Source organism: Salvia hispanica, chromosome 5 (genome assembly GCF_029641045.1).
Source record: "Salvia hispanica isolate PSC_SH4W2 chromosome 5, Shi_PSC_v1, whole genome shotgun sequence".
Taxonomy (NCBI): domain Eukaryota; kingdom Viridiplantae; phylum Streptophyta; class Magnoliopsida; order Lamiales; family Lamiaceae; genus Salvia; species Salvia hispanica.
Window position 1 is genome coordinate 45,590,492 of NC_142696.1, and position 14,309 is coordinate 45,604,800.

General features: G+C 37.3%; 3 protein-coding genes across 3 annotated transcripts; all 3 read right to left on the reverse strand.

Annotated features, from left to right (window-relative positions):
* Positions 1 to 821: 821 nt before the first annotated feature.
* LOC125188406 (putative disease resistance protein At4g27220) lies at positions 822 to 3,883 on the reverse strand. Its single transcript, XM_048085226.2, has one exon. The coding sequence runs from the start codon at positions 3,876 to 3,878 to the stop codon at positions 909 to 911; it is 2,970 nt and encodes a 989-aa protein (XP_047941183.1). The 5' UTR covers positions 3,879 to 3,883; the 3' UTR covers positions 822 to 908.
* A 932-nt stretch (positions 3,884 to 4,815) lies between these two features.
* Positions 4,816 to 9,304, reverse strand: LOC125188407 (phosphatidylinositol 4-phosphate 5-kinase 6-like). Its single transcript, XM_048085228.2, has 8 exons — positions 9,119 to 9,304; positions 6,880 to 7,842; positions 6,618 to 6,785; positions 6,305 to 6,470; positions 5,946 to 6,062; positions 5,662 to 5,855; positions 5,389 to 5,583; positions 4,816 to 5,313 (listed from the first exon to the last, which is right to left on the reverse strand). The coding sequence occupies exons 2-8, from the start codon at positions 7,755 to 7,757 to the stop codon at positions 5,019 to 5,021; spliced, it is 2,013 nt and encodes a 670-aa protein (XP_047941185.1). The 5' UTR covers positions 7,758 to 7,842; positions 9,119 to 9,304; the 3' UTR covers positions 4,816 to 5,018.
* A 2,412-nt stretch (positions 9,305 to 11,716) lies between these two features.
* On the reverse strand, positions 11,717 to 13,997 carry LOC125188408 (glycine-rich RNA-binding protein 3, mitochondrial-like). The gene is made up of 5 exons (XM_048085231.2): positions 13,862 to 13,997; positions 13,289 to 13,436; positions 13,136 to 13,204; positions 12,501 to 12,607; positions 11,717 to 12,389 (listed from the first exon to the last, which is right to left on the reverse strand). The coding sequence occupies exons 2-5, from the start codon at positions 13,422 to 13,424 to the stop codon at positions 11,964 to 11,966; spliced, it is 738 nt and encodes a 245-aa protein (XP_047941188.1). The 5' UTR covers positions 13,425 to 13,436; positions 13,862 to 13,997; the 3' UTR covers positions 11,717 to 11,963.
* Positions 13,998 to 14,309: the final 312 nt, after the last annotated feature.

Below are 14,309 nucleotides of genomic sequence, written 5' to 3' on the forward strand. Positions count from 1 at the left end.
CGTACCATTTCAGTCGACACGTTGCCATTCTTGATTCAATAATATTGTGCTATTAAGAAAACTCTCCAGCAACAATGATCAATTACTAACTTGCAAACAGAATGGAAATTATAGCATCAACAAGTTGCTGATCTGGCAACAAAATTCAAAGAGTAGAACTTCATTAACAAATTAGTTTGCATACTAACAAATAGTAGTTGTAGATGCAACAGGGACCTGGTGTTTCTATGACAAAATTCCAGGCTTAATGAATCGATCGTGTAATAAAAAAAATGTCCTATTAGCTACAGCAACATTCTCCAGTCTTGTTAAACTACTAACAACTAGTAGTACTAGTTTCCAGTCATGAAATCCTCAGAAACTGAAGCTCCTGAGTTTAAAGCTAGCTTCAAAGTTCGAGTTAGCATAGCACAAGTTGAACTGTAGAAATGAACATAAAATGTTACAGTCATGCCTTTGAGCAATGGTCATAGCTTGATTCCAGCAATTGGAAATGAAGAATCTTGCCATGAGAAGGCTGAGGAGAAATCTTTATGTGGAATCGAAGCATAACTTGAAGTTGAAATGCAGAGGTTGGAATCAAGCATGAACTCTTCCAGTTTGGAATTGAAGCTTTGCAATCTAACAGGGAAACAGGGTTTAGCACTAAGCACATACATTATTATAATATTAGTCCTAGTGTCTTTGATGATGATTCTTGAATAAGCTGCAAGAATCTCATAACTTGTCACCCTTTATTGTATGCTTTACTGATGATTCTTGAACTAAATGAACAAGATTGTGCATATGCTCATGTCTAAACCTTCAGCTGATACCCTTAGTACAACAAAATGTCATTTGCATTAAGTTTAATTACTGAGTTTGCAATACATACATGAATTACAACAAAATGTCATTTGTTTCTTTCATTAGTCCCAAAATCGCAGGAAAGGCTGAATGAGATGGGACTGAATGGGATGCTCCCACTCTAATGATTCCCACCATTCTCTCTCTTCTTCAAGTATCCAGATTTCTTCGAGAGACGGTGGAGGCGAACAATGATACAATCCTTCATCGAGGGCATGGTTGTCGTTGTCGCTCTCTGAGAAATTCAACGGCAGTTTCTTTAATGCTTGGCATTGCTCCACGTGAATTAAGTTAACTGAATCACATAACAATGCTGCCTTGCAGATGCTCGACAGTCGTGGCAGATGAATCAAGTACACCTGTCTCAACCGGGGAAGAGAGACAACGGATGCTTCTGCTTCTTCTCTTCCAGTTCCATCTGTTGCTTCTGTTATCTCCTGTATCTCATTACAGTTCCTAACACAGATTCTTTCGAGCATTGGAAAATCTGATGCGCGCAGCTCTAGCTTCTTCATCTTGTTACACTTGCAAAGTGTCAAGTATTTTAGAGAAGAAAATGCAGCTTCAGCTGGTGCATATGTTGGTTCTCCCCAAGGCCTTGCTTCCCGTCTGCGAATTATACCCATAAAATCGGGTAAGTCTTGCAGCAAAATCTTTTCAAGGCTTGAAAACTGAGATCCTGGCTTCTCATATGTGATCATGCATTCTATTCCTCTTGAGTTATAAACTTCCAACAACTTGAGGGATCTTGGATCATCCAATCGTGAGAAGTCATCGGCTAAACAGTTGCTTAGACCGTAGCAGTGATGGAATACTAGGGTATCATGTGCTGCAGACATGGTACCTTGGTTCTCATCTCCTTTCTCAAGATCACGGAGATGGAAAGTCACTAGATTGCGACGGTTAGAGAAACCATCATAAACCAATCTCACTTGAATGTTGTAGAAAGTACCATGTACCCGGCTTCTTCTACTTCTAAAGACACGGCTAAAATCACGCGCATCTTCCACAGGTCCTTGAAATTCCTCCAGCTGTTTCAGCCTCTCAATGTCCTCTACTGGTGCTTTTACTTGATATGGGAGAAGAAGAAGTTGAAGATTTGAGAGATTGGTCAACACTCCTGCAGGTAACATCCTCAAGTAATTTGCGCCGTTTAATAACAATCGCTTCATATTGAGGAGCTTCTCTGTTCCTTGAGGCATGTTCAGGATTCCGCTATGCGAAAGGTCCAGCTCCCTAAGTGCTTTCAGTTTTCCCAAGTCTGGCACTGCTGCAAGCTCTCGGCACCCTCCTAGAATCAAGGCCTTCAGGCTCTTCAGATCAGATAACGAATCAGGCAAGTCTCGTATACGAGTCCTGGACAGATCAAGAGTGCACAGTGTAGGCATTCTCGAGAAAAATGATCCTGGCAAATAATCCAATGGATTCTCGCGAAGAAGCAACCTCGACAGCTTAGGACATTTTGGAGACATTTGAAATGGAACCACCTGTATGCTGTTCTGAACCAAGGACAAGTTCTCAAGATCTTCACTCCATACTTCGTCGTTGGGGAGTTCCTTCACACAGCAGTCGCCTGCTATTACCACAGTTTTACCTTCAGTAATTTTCAGCGCCATGGCTCGCATCAGATCATGCATTCTGATGCTATCTCCATCCCTGTGATCGCGAGTCCTTTCTAGCAAGCACGTATTCACTAACTTATCCAGCATGGAGTGACCCTCGTCGTATTGAGCCTTCATACTCTTCCATGTATCAACCAGCTCCTCCAAAATGAATTTCCTGACTAACTCATTTCTTGGTATTTTGCAGTCTTCAGGATATAAAGCGCAATACAGGAAGCAAAGCTGTAAGTTCGTGTATCCACGCCTCGTCCCTTGTTGATGATTAGGTAACAATCTGTCAAAACTGTATTTGAGCACTTTATAAACTTGATCTTCCATGTCATCATGCCCCATAAAGGATTTCTTCAGTTCTGTCATTGAATTTCTCCAGGCATGAACGGCCGTCTCGCCCCTCATGCCTCCTGCTAGGGTGATGATCCCAAGAGGCAAGCCATCGCACATCTTGACCATACACTTGGCAATTTCCTCGACATCAGAAGGTAGGCTCTCGTGCCCCAGTGTCTCTTTGAATAAGTCCCATGCTTCATCATTATGCAGTGTTTTCACTTCGTTTATGCTCTTGCAACCGAACTGATGACACACTTTCGAAGACCTAGTTGTTATAACCAACCGGCAACCTTCCCTGCCAAGTGGATATCCAACCTCTTCCAGTTTGATGTTTTCCCACACATCATCCAAAATGAGCACAATGCTTTCCCTTGTGGAGAATGCTGTCCTCAATTCAGCTGCTCTTTTGTGTGCATCATGTTCATCCGACAGCTTGAGACCGATGGCACAACCTATCTTGTCTTGCAACTTGTTTATGTTGAACACCTGAGACACCGTAACCCAAACCACACAATCTTCAGTTTCTTGCAGCAGACGGTTGTGGACGTACTTTGTCAAAGTCGTCTTGCCTACACCACCCATCCCGTATATACCAATACTCTCCACCTTATCATCCACTAACAGCCCCCAAATTATGTCCAAATTTTCCTCAAATGCTTCACCAAACATTTCAGCTGCTATAAAGGCCTCTCCCCTCTGATCATAATCATCGACTAGAACTTCACCAAAATGCCTGCTTTGCTCCATGAGTTCACCCACTCGGTTATTCAGTTTTGCTATTCGGCCTCCACTCAAGAGCCTAGTGATGTATCCACGCGATTGTAGTTCAAGAAAATTAGTTTGAATTAGCTGAACTTGTGTCAACCAATCTTCAACTTCTCGTTTTCTCTTCTTTTTCCTCGATGCATCTTCTTTGCATTTGGCCTCGACATCAAATGCTATAGCACACAATGAGGTAAGGCTTGTCTCCAAAGTTGTGACATCGAGCTTTAAATTTGTTAAGACAGTCACATTGTTATGTGAATAGTCTACCAGCTTTTCTCCCAGCTTTTGGAAAATGGATTCCAAAATTTGCTGTAGCATTTTTTCACTCTGCTGATGGAGTAGAGTTGTGTTCAGCACAAGTTATAATCAAAATTTTTGCTGTACAATTTTATGCATTATTTTTTTCATTCCAACTTATATTTTAAAGGAAGTTAAATTAAATTCTGTCATGGTTAGCACATGAAAATAAAATTACTAAAATCTAAACTCTTATGTTAAATTTTGTGTGGAGATCTGCTTCAAGACATACCTAAAAGATACATCTTTCAAAATATATGCAAGTATGCGACCAGTTAAATGAATCACTAGCTATGAAACTAAAAATAGCATATACAGAAAGCATGACTGGTAACATGAATTTAATTTAAATTTAAAGTATAAACTATATTTAAGAACATAGCTAAAGCAGGAAAATTATATAAGTATAAAGAAGTAATGGAGAGTTTACTCACCGGAAATGGATAGCTCAGGTGAAAACAATCTCAGGAAATGAGTTAATATGAAGCTGAGTGGAATTAGATTAAACACTAATCAACTTTAGATAGACTAATTCCTAATAATGTTTAGGAAATTTCCAGGAAATCACAGCTAAAATAGAGTAGTGTAAAGAAAACATGGGGGCTTAAAAAGTTGAACCCACCAATCATTTGCTAATAAAGAAATCAGCCAAATTCTTTTCAATTTCAAAGTGGTGCTCACAAATAAATGAGCCCACCAGTCATTTGCTAACCTAGGAAAGTTCCTGTTTCTTTTCAATTCAAAAGTAGTGCTCACAAATGTTTCCTACTTGATAAGATAAGATTTTGAATCATTAATATTTTGAAGTTAAACACATCTTTAGATCTTTGTACTCATAAAAGGCCGTTGTTGTCGTTGTTGTTGTTGTTGTTATTGTATCCTCGAGAGTGTTTGGCATTCGTTTGGAAATGTTCCCATTTTGTAAGATGTGATAGGCCTGACCAAAACTCCAAACTAATGAAACATGGTTTATATACAACAGACAGAAGTGTAAATTAGTTGTGATTCCAACAAATAATTATAAAGTGCAACATAATATACAGAAGATGATCTCTTCTTGTTTTGAATGCATCTGATGTTTCTCTCATTTCTATATAACATCTACTCCCTCAAACAACCTTTATCTACACTCATATGCAGAGCCTCAAAACGAGACAAACATCATCCGTGTTGATCTTCTGTGAAAATCTTGAATATGAAGTCACGGAAGCGCTTGGAGTAGTGCCTAGGATCAATAGCCGATATTGATGTTGGATCGTGCTGGAAGGACTTGTACGCGTGCTCAAGCTTCTTGCTGATATCGTAGTCTTGCAGTATGTCGATTATACCAAACACTAGGATCACATCGTAGCACTCCCCTGTTGGCTCTCCCACCAGCTGGCACTCACCGCTGTTTCTCCTCGTTGTCAGCTCAGCTCGCGCATGCATGTTTGAACCTAATCTGATAGATGACCACCTTCAAAACATCACTACATTCTATCAGCATCTCATGATTGGAATTTGAAGTTTAACTTGATAAACCAATGGTTACCAGTTAGCATCAAAGGGGGCTTCTCCTTCACTGCTTTTGTGTCCATCTCCTTCACCAATGGGAGTTTGATGTTTTGTCTCGGTAGTACTGAGTGGCTGTCCAGATGGTGATATCTCTCTGAAATGAATGCCAACCAAGAGACTGTAATCCATGATCTTCTCGTGTTCAAGAAAGTCACAGTCGCGGTTCAGTTGCCTGCATATGACAGTTCACAGATCAAGATTTGGATGATACTACTTGCGAGAACTTGATGGAACGAGATTGATTGATTACCTGCAAAACTCTTGGAACCAAGATTTCTGCAGTCGAAAGATGAGGTTCAGGTCAAGATCCTTGAGGGTGGTTGTTGAGTCTATCTCGGATTCATGTTTGACAGCTAGGCGGCCGTGGGAGGACCCTTTCAAGTCGAAGCGTCTATGGATTGAGTATTCAGTGCAGAACAAGTTTCCCATGATCACAAACCTTACCTGCTTGTCACATTGCATAATATTGTATTTATAAGCCTTTGTATAGCAAAAAAAAAAAGAGAATGTATATGTATCTGATTTCATGTGAACCTTCTTTTGTGCAGGCCCAGTCATCTTCACACAGTGAAGGCCATAAAATCTGGTCAATAACGTGTTTTCATGGAAACGAACGTGGTTATAGTAAGCTGGAAGCATTCGCTTAAGCATCTGCTATGCGAAACAGAACTAGTTAGTACAAACTGCAAAAATCTGGAGCCACTTAACAGTTAAATCACATTGTCAAAATCAGTCACACACATGAGATGATGGAACAAACAGCATAGTTCTGATGAAATATTTATGCACTGATTAAAGTTTTAGTAATTGGGATTTGTCCTAGATGATGAGTAGTAGAATGGAGCAATCATATCTACATGCATAAACTCACCAGTAAATAGTATGGAACTCACTTTTACTTCTGACTTTTTAACAGTTTTAATCATGTACTTGTCATCGTTGGTCAAGTAGAAGAAGCAACCACTTTTCCCGGGAGACGAGAGCTCGCGGAGGGCATCGCTCCCGCATATTGACATCATGTAGTTTGCTGGATCAACCTTAAATAGTTTCCTAAGTGTCCTGCAAAAAATGTAGAAATCAAGAACTATGTCACCAAAGTCCAAACACAATGTTCGTATTAGAATCAGGCCCATCATCCCGTTAAAAGGCCTTACATATTGACAGCAAGATCTTTACCAAGACGATGTAGAACAAACGAGAAAATACCTGAAAACCAAGGGGCAGTAATCCTTCCATTTGAATTCACATGATTGGTGAGGTGGGGTGTGCTTGGTTCCTTCTGGTGGGAACTTGGTCCACACTTTGTTTCTCGAATCAAAAGCTGTTGCTTTTAAGTCAAGAGACGTAGCCGGTGCAGGTTTTCCTACAGAATGTCTGAATATGATGTAAAAATGAGCCAAACAAACAAGAAATGCAGGGTATCTATTTTTCAAGGAGAAAGAAAGCATCAAAGATGATAGATAGATACCTTATTCCAAGCTGCAAATTCAACATTAGTTCATAATTCTTATGCCCTTTCGATATAGTGTTTCCTTGCCTCGTTGCAGGCCTTATGATCAGATTCTGCAACGGCTTCCCTTCACATTGCCAGCTCACCATCTTCTCCGAAGGAAAAACAAGAATCTTCTCCACAGATACAACACTACAGTCTCTCAAATACACCGAATACACATTCAAAGGGTCCCAACCAATGCTCCCTCTATTAGCACTAGATGTGTAGTAAGTCCCACTTTGCTCCTTCGCATCCTCGCTCCAAACTCCCACATAGAAGCTCCCATCAACCCAACGAAACGTCCCGTTTCCCTTAGGCAGCCCGTCCTGCCAGCTCCCCTCATACAAACTCCCATTAGCCCAAACAAGAGTTCCCACACCATTCATCTTCCCCTCCCTCCAATACCCCACATACTCGTTCCCATTCTTCCACGTATATCTCCCCTTCCCCTCCATCTTCCCGTGGCACCACTGCCCTTTGTAGCAATCCCCATTGCTGAAACTCTGCATCCCACCACCATGCCTTGTGTTGGACTGCCACATGCCTCTGTAGGTGTCGTTGGATGAGCCCGTGTACGTGCCCTCTCCATCCATGTAGCCGTTCTTGAACTGGCCCTCGTAGGTGGCGCCCGAGGGCCAGCTGAACTTGCCCCTTCCCATGGTCCTGCCTCTGCACCAGCTGCCTACATACATGCAGCCATCTGCCCATAGGAACTTGCCCTGCCCGTTCGGGCAGTTTTCCGCCCACTGGCCTAGGTAGATGTCACCATTGGGGAGAGCCTTCTCAGCATGTTGGAGCTTGCTTGGTTTGTGAATGTTTTCTTCTTCATCATCATCCACATGAGCCACAGACATTGTTGTCACTTTCTTTTCTTTTTTTAACAACTTTTTAGGGACTTTTTCTTCAATTTTGCTTTTCTTAACCAATATCCATATTCTCCTGTAGCATAAATACAGAAAACAGGTTGGTATTTTTGAAAAAATAGGTAGCTTTTAGTTTGTTGTGTAAACTAAAGAAAATATTCCCTAAAAATAAGATAGAAAACACAGTTAAATTGAAGAAAATATTAGGATTTATGTTTACACTTTGTGGAAAACTCTATTGATGATTCATAACAGTGGGTGTCATAAAATAATTTACTCTGGATTTAATGAGTACAAAAATATTAAAAACAAACCAATGATACACTTGTTATTTCGTGCTGAATAGTGGAGTACGTATTTATTTATTTATTCTTCAGGGAAAACACAAATTTGATCCCATAATTTTATATCCGATCTAATTATTCTACTTTTATTGTCATTTTTTCAATTATTTAACTTAATTTAGGTTTGTAGATCTAGTTTTTGCTCACATTCTTGCCAATTCAGCTAAGTAAAAAAAATTTAAATTAACAAATTATTTTTCAAAACAATTATTGTTCAAACAAAACCATTTAATTACATGTTATTTTTGTGAGGAACCGAATCATTTTTAATTGCAATATATGTCTCTCTTCTAATTTCCTTATAGCTCTAATTTTAGCCTGCATTGCTATTTAAAATTGACGAGCGCTCTCACTGAAAATCATAGTAAAGAAAATTGCATAGATCCTGGAGTTTTTAATTTTCAATTTTTATATACGTATTTAGTAATGCAATGCTTCTTCACTTATAAAATTTTGAATATCACTCGAGCTTCACAATTTACAACCACTCAAAAGTAAAAAATTAAAAGAAGCTAAAAAGAGTTAATTCACCAACCAAAATTTAGATGTTTGCATTTGCAAGTTTCCCATTTCACAGAAAAGTAGTTATATATTTTATCCAATTTTAATCGAAGGTAATATTTTCTTTTCCATAAACACTGTGAAATAAGGTTGTACTTTTCCCTTAGTATATTCTATAAACAACAAAATATACTTAGATCCATAAGACATAATATAAAATGCAATTATATATATAGATTATGTAAAATGCACATCAATAGTTCAATACCCTAGCAGAAGACTATAAATCATATGTGGAGTATCAAATTAATTTTGAAAAATCACTTATAATCATCAATTATACATGCTTTACCATTCTGCAACTCTATTGTAAACACCATTAATTCGAGCACAAGTAAAATTTCAAGATATTCATGAACGAAATATAAAACGTCAAGTAGCAAAAATATAATGAAATTGATCAGCACACATTTGTTCACAAAATCCTCAACATAAAATATTGCTCACCGGTCACCGCCTCCGCCGCCACAAACCGATCATCTTAATTAGCCTGAAGAGTCAGAGAGAGAGAGAGAGAGAGAGAGGGGTTTGAGATTATAGAATTGGAGATGGGGAAGATGAAGTTGGTATAGGTATTGGTATTGTACGTGTGGGTGTTTATGTGCGTGCCGACATGTTGTTGGGAGGAGACCACATATTCTGTTCGTGCCTGCATGATGTTTGAAGACTTATTAAAATACTACAATATCATTAAATAACAATATCAATTACTTATTCATTGCTTTGTTTCATTCATTCATTTCACACACACATACTATTACATTTCTGCGTGTAAACGTGTGTGACTAGTTACACTAGCTACCAATTTATACAGGACCACACAAACTATAACTTCAACATCTTCCATCTGTACAATTCACATATAATAATATACTGAGTAAACGTCAATTTTGGTCCTAAACATATAACAAAATTATAAATTTAGTCCAAATATTTATTTTTTTGATAATAGGTCTATAACAAATGAAATCCTTATTGGAGTGGTCCTTTTTTGACGGAACCGTAAAAAAAGGACTACTTTGTCGACATTCTCATTGTTATGGATCTGTTTTTTAAAAAGTGAATGTGTTGGACCAAATTCGTATTTTGGTCATATGTTTAGAACCAAAATTAACCTTTATTCTAATACTCAATATATACTCCTATAAAATTAAACAGTGAAATTAAACAAAACTTGGTTAAATAAAATTCTTACTCGTGTGATTTACCATTACAACTAGATAGTATACCAAAAACATGTGATGTGATGATATATAAGTTCACATGCATTTTAATTCATATGAAGTATATATGGTTTGCTCTAATATTAAGAGACATCTAAAAGTGCAATGTTTATATCTTTAGGTACCCACATTTTCTCCTCCAATAAATGTCCTTCGATTCATATTGCACATTACCCAGCTTGCTATAAGAAAGACCATTACTAAAATTTTACTCATTCATTATTTCATTATAGAAATTTGTCATGTTAAACGACGATCTCATGGATCAAGATTCAAATATTATTAGTTCAGATCCAAATATCAACATTTCAAAGACACAAAGACTCTCCGTTATTTTTGACACGTTTTTATTATAATTGAATCCGTACTTCATAAACTATAAATTTGAGATCTTAAACTTAGTATTGTACTAAAATTCCTAACCAAAATTTACGTCAATTTAAAGGAATAATAAATGAAGAACGGTGACAATAACACTGCATTTTAAAGCCTTCCAGCTCTTACTGAAAAAGTTTTTAACTCTCATAAATGACATAAAATATAGATACTTGGATATTAAATTCGCACCTATTAATTTCGAGTGCTTTAAATTATTATTAGTGTTGAGGTATAACATATGTCATAGTTTAGTATACCTAATCTCACTTTCAGACGTTAGGGATTGATTTTTTAGTGTAATTAAATTAGTATGTTTAGTGTAATGAGAGATCACTTAATAAGGAAACACTTAATTAATTTTAATATATTAATTCTTACTTGAAACAGAAATAGTGTAAGTTTTTTGGGACGATCCGAAATAGAAAAGTACGAGTAGCATGGATAGAGTACATATTAAGATATCTTATTACATGGTCCAAAATTACCATACAAAAGTAATTGGTTGGCAATGTACGACATAATTTTTTTTGGGTGAAAGAATCGTGATGTCGACAATGTCACTCTCACACTAAAAGCCTTAAGACAATGGACCAAACAAGAGGGGGCCGCCAACTGCCTACACCAAAGAGTTTCATGTAAAAAATTGATTGCAATACGAGTCCCTCACTTTTGGAATACAATTTTTCTGTAATTTCAGGTTTTGACGCTCAGATTTTGCATAAAAACACTGATAATTCGACGATTTTATAAGAGCTGAATATTTTTTTGAAAATCTTGTATTGTGCCCATCTCGATAAGATTGTAAGCTTGGATAGATCATTCAACCGCATGATTGTGGCAACACACCATTTTCCTGCTACTGCATTCAATGTCAACCTAATTATAAGTAACATATACAGCATAATGATGTTCTACAAAATTAAAGGTATGATTCGTGACTTCAGTAAATTAGATTGTTTTATACTACAAAGAATATTGCGATTGGGTTATATGTGACTCTGTACAAGCCAATTATTAATCTAATAAAACTTACTTATGGCCCATTTTTCTTTAAATTTTTTTGCATTGGTGCGCCCCACAATTTAAAAAATATAGTAACTTCAACAATATTTGTAATAGATAAATCCAAAATTTGAATACTATATCTGTCGCTGGAATTATTATCACTATAACTACAGTCATTCAAAAATATGATTGTAATGAAGAAAATGGCAATCAAAAGAGTATACCCACAGAAAAATTACAAACATACAAGAAGTTTTGGATGAACTAACAAACTTATTTCTCAACAAAATACGTACTCCATAATCTAGAAAACGAATTTCTGTTATAATGCAGATGCAGCATCCGCTAGAATGTAGGCAACCGACTATATTAAAACAGATTATATATTTCCTGAGTCAAACCAAAAGCTTTATGCAGCTCTATTTATTATGAACATAAGTAAATCAAAATAAAGCCTGTTAAGTAAAATATTTGGATAATAGTGGCATTATATCAAACACCAAATAAAGCTTTGGCAGCTCAGCACTTAAAAAACCTTATACTAATAAACTACTACTAGTAAACAAGATCAAGAAAAAAAATGAAATACTTAGAAATTATAGTAAGACAAGCTGGAGGAACTCTGGAAGAAACCACAATCGAAATCCATATATTATTAATTGAACCAATTGCAGGGGATTGCTATATCAACCCCGTCTATCAGTAAAGTTGTTCTGGGCGTCGTCGTCTCTGTAGCTTGCCTCACCACCTCCAAATCCACCATCTGCTTCACCTGAACCATAGCTACCTGAATCACCACCGAAGCCTCTGGTAACACCACCACCACTTTGGCTCTCTCCAGCTGCAGGATAGCCTCCAGTATCAGCTCCACCTCCAAAACTACCACCACCACTGCCACCATAACCACTACTTCCACCATAACCACCACCACCTCCACCATATCCGCCACCACCACTGCCACCATAACCACCACCACCTCCACCATATCCGCCACCACCATAACCACCGCCTCCACCATAACCACCGCCTCCACCATATCCACCACCACCACCGAAGCCTCCACGTGGCCTATCATTTGCATAGTTAACCTTCACCTGACGACCATGAAGTTCCTGAAGGTAATCCAGAAGGAACACGAAAATGTAATTGTAACTTGTCAGGTTGAGAAACCACAAGAACACAGACTGTTAGAAACTAGAAAGGATGGAACACTGCTACCAAACCTGCTGATCCAAAGCCTGAATGGCAGCTGATGCCTCCTCAGCAGAAGCAAAAGTAACAAACCCAAATCCCCTGGATCTCCCAGTTTCACGGTCAACAATTACCTTCGCTGCATAAAGACACAACTATCTTCATCATTTACCAATAGTCAATACAGGATGAAAACCCTTACTAGTTAACCAATACAAGAAAGACGAATAACAAGACTGGGAAGAAACACATGTCAACTTCAAATTCAAAATCAACACACTCCCTGATCAAAGATAATTCCATAAGCACAACCTGAAGTTATTCACAATCTAGAATAACCACTAAGAGTGCCTATTTCAAAAGTAATGCTATGGGGTTGCATCAATGTTTTTAATTATTTGAACAAGCAAGTACAAATACAGCAATGAGTAAGAAAGATGTGATTACTGATTCCACATTACCTACAAAAATCAAGAAAGCCCCATCGAGTGGGTGGGACCAAGCATATTTTCATCTAATGGCCAATAAAATCTAGAACAAAATGCACTGTGGAGAATTCACAGGCTTATATATTAAATTATTATGTGTTATCAACTTCAGGTGACTGAGAGTATCACATTGTTCAAAGATTGATAAGGTATATGATCATGATATTTGATAATCTTACCATCAATAACTTCTCCATACTTATCAAAAGACTCTCGAAGACTTTGCTCATCTGTGTTGTAAGAAAGTCCTGCAATACAAATTAAGTGGATGTCATACAAAATTTCACAAGAGGAACCACTCAAACTGATAGAGAAAAAAAAAGAGATTGCACCTCCAACAAAAACCTTTGAACTAGACATGCATCTTATCGCTTGAAAAATAGAGAGGTTGGACACTGAAGTTTCATGATTTATTCTGCTGCTAACAGTCCTCCCAAGAATAGTTGCAGCTTTTCTGAACAAAGCCATTCCTACTACAACCTGAAAGATTGACAAAGATTATTAGATGCTAATTTCAGTAGCTACCAAAAAAACAACAGAATACTGAAAATAATTATAACCCTCTTATCAGAGAAACGAACAAATAAACCGACATTAAGGATTTCGTTAGATCGAGAAGAATACAAGCAAAACGCAGAAATAAATTAAAATATAGGCATTTTATTCTCTTATTTATTCAGCTCATTCCCAAAACAGAAGCTAAATCATACCTAATGCCAAAACTAAACTAATAGATAGCCATTCCGAAAGCACTAAATGTATCACAAAATGAATCACAAAGATTAAAGAGAAAGTCGAAGCTTATACATGAAAAAGAAAAATCTACCCACCAAAAACAGAAGATAAATAAATCTGACTCATATGATAAAGCTCATCCTGAATAGAGATTAAAAGAGAAATGATACCTCAAGAGGAATTTTGCAGTCCTTGGATCGTTGAGAGAGTGATGTTAAACCCTAGACTGAGAAAGGGGAAGGGTTTAGCAATAAGGAAAAAGGGAGGGTCAATATATACACTATACAGAGTCGTTCGCGAATTTCATTTTTTTACTTCACTTCATATTTCGGCATGTTTGATTTATATTTAAATAAAGACCAAAAAGTAAAATCAGATAATTTGAAAATCCTACATACAATGTCTGAACGATCATCTGATTTTAGTCCCTTAATCCCAAGAAATCTACTTTTCGTATTCAAAAAATATAAACATTTAAAATGGCACGGGCATAATTGGTAAAGTAAGTGAGAAAAATTGGTAAAGTAAGAAATAAGAAAAGAAAAATGAGAAAAGTAAGAAAGAGAAAGAGAAAAATAGTGAAAGTAGAGTTAGTGGGGCCCATGTCCTAAAATAGAA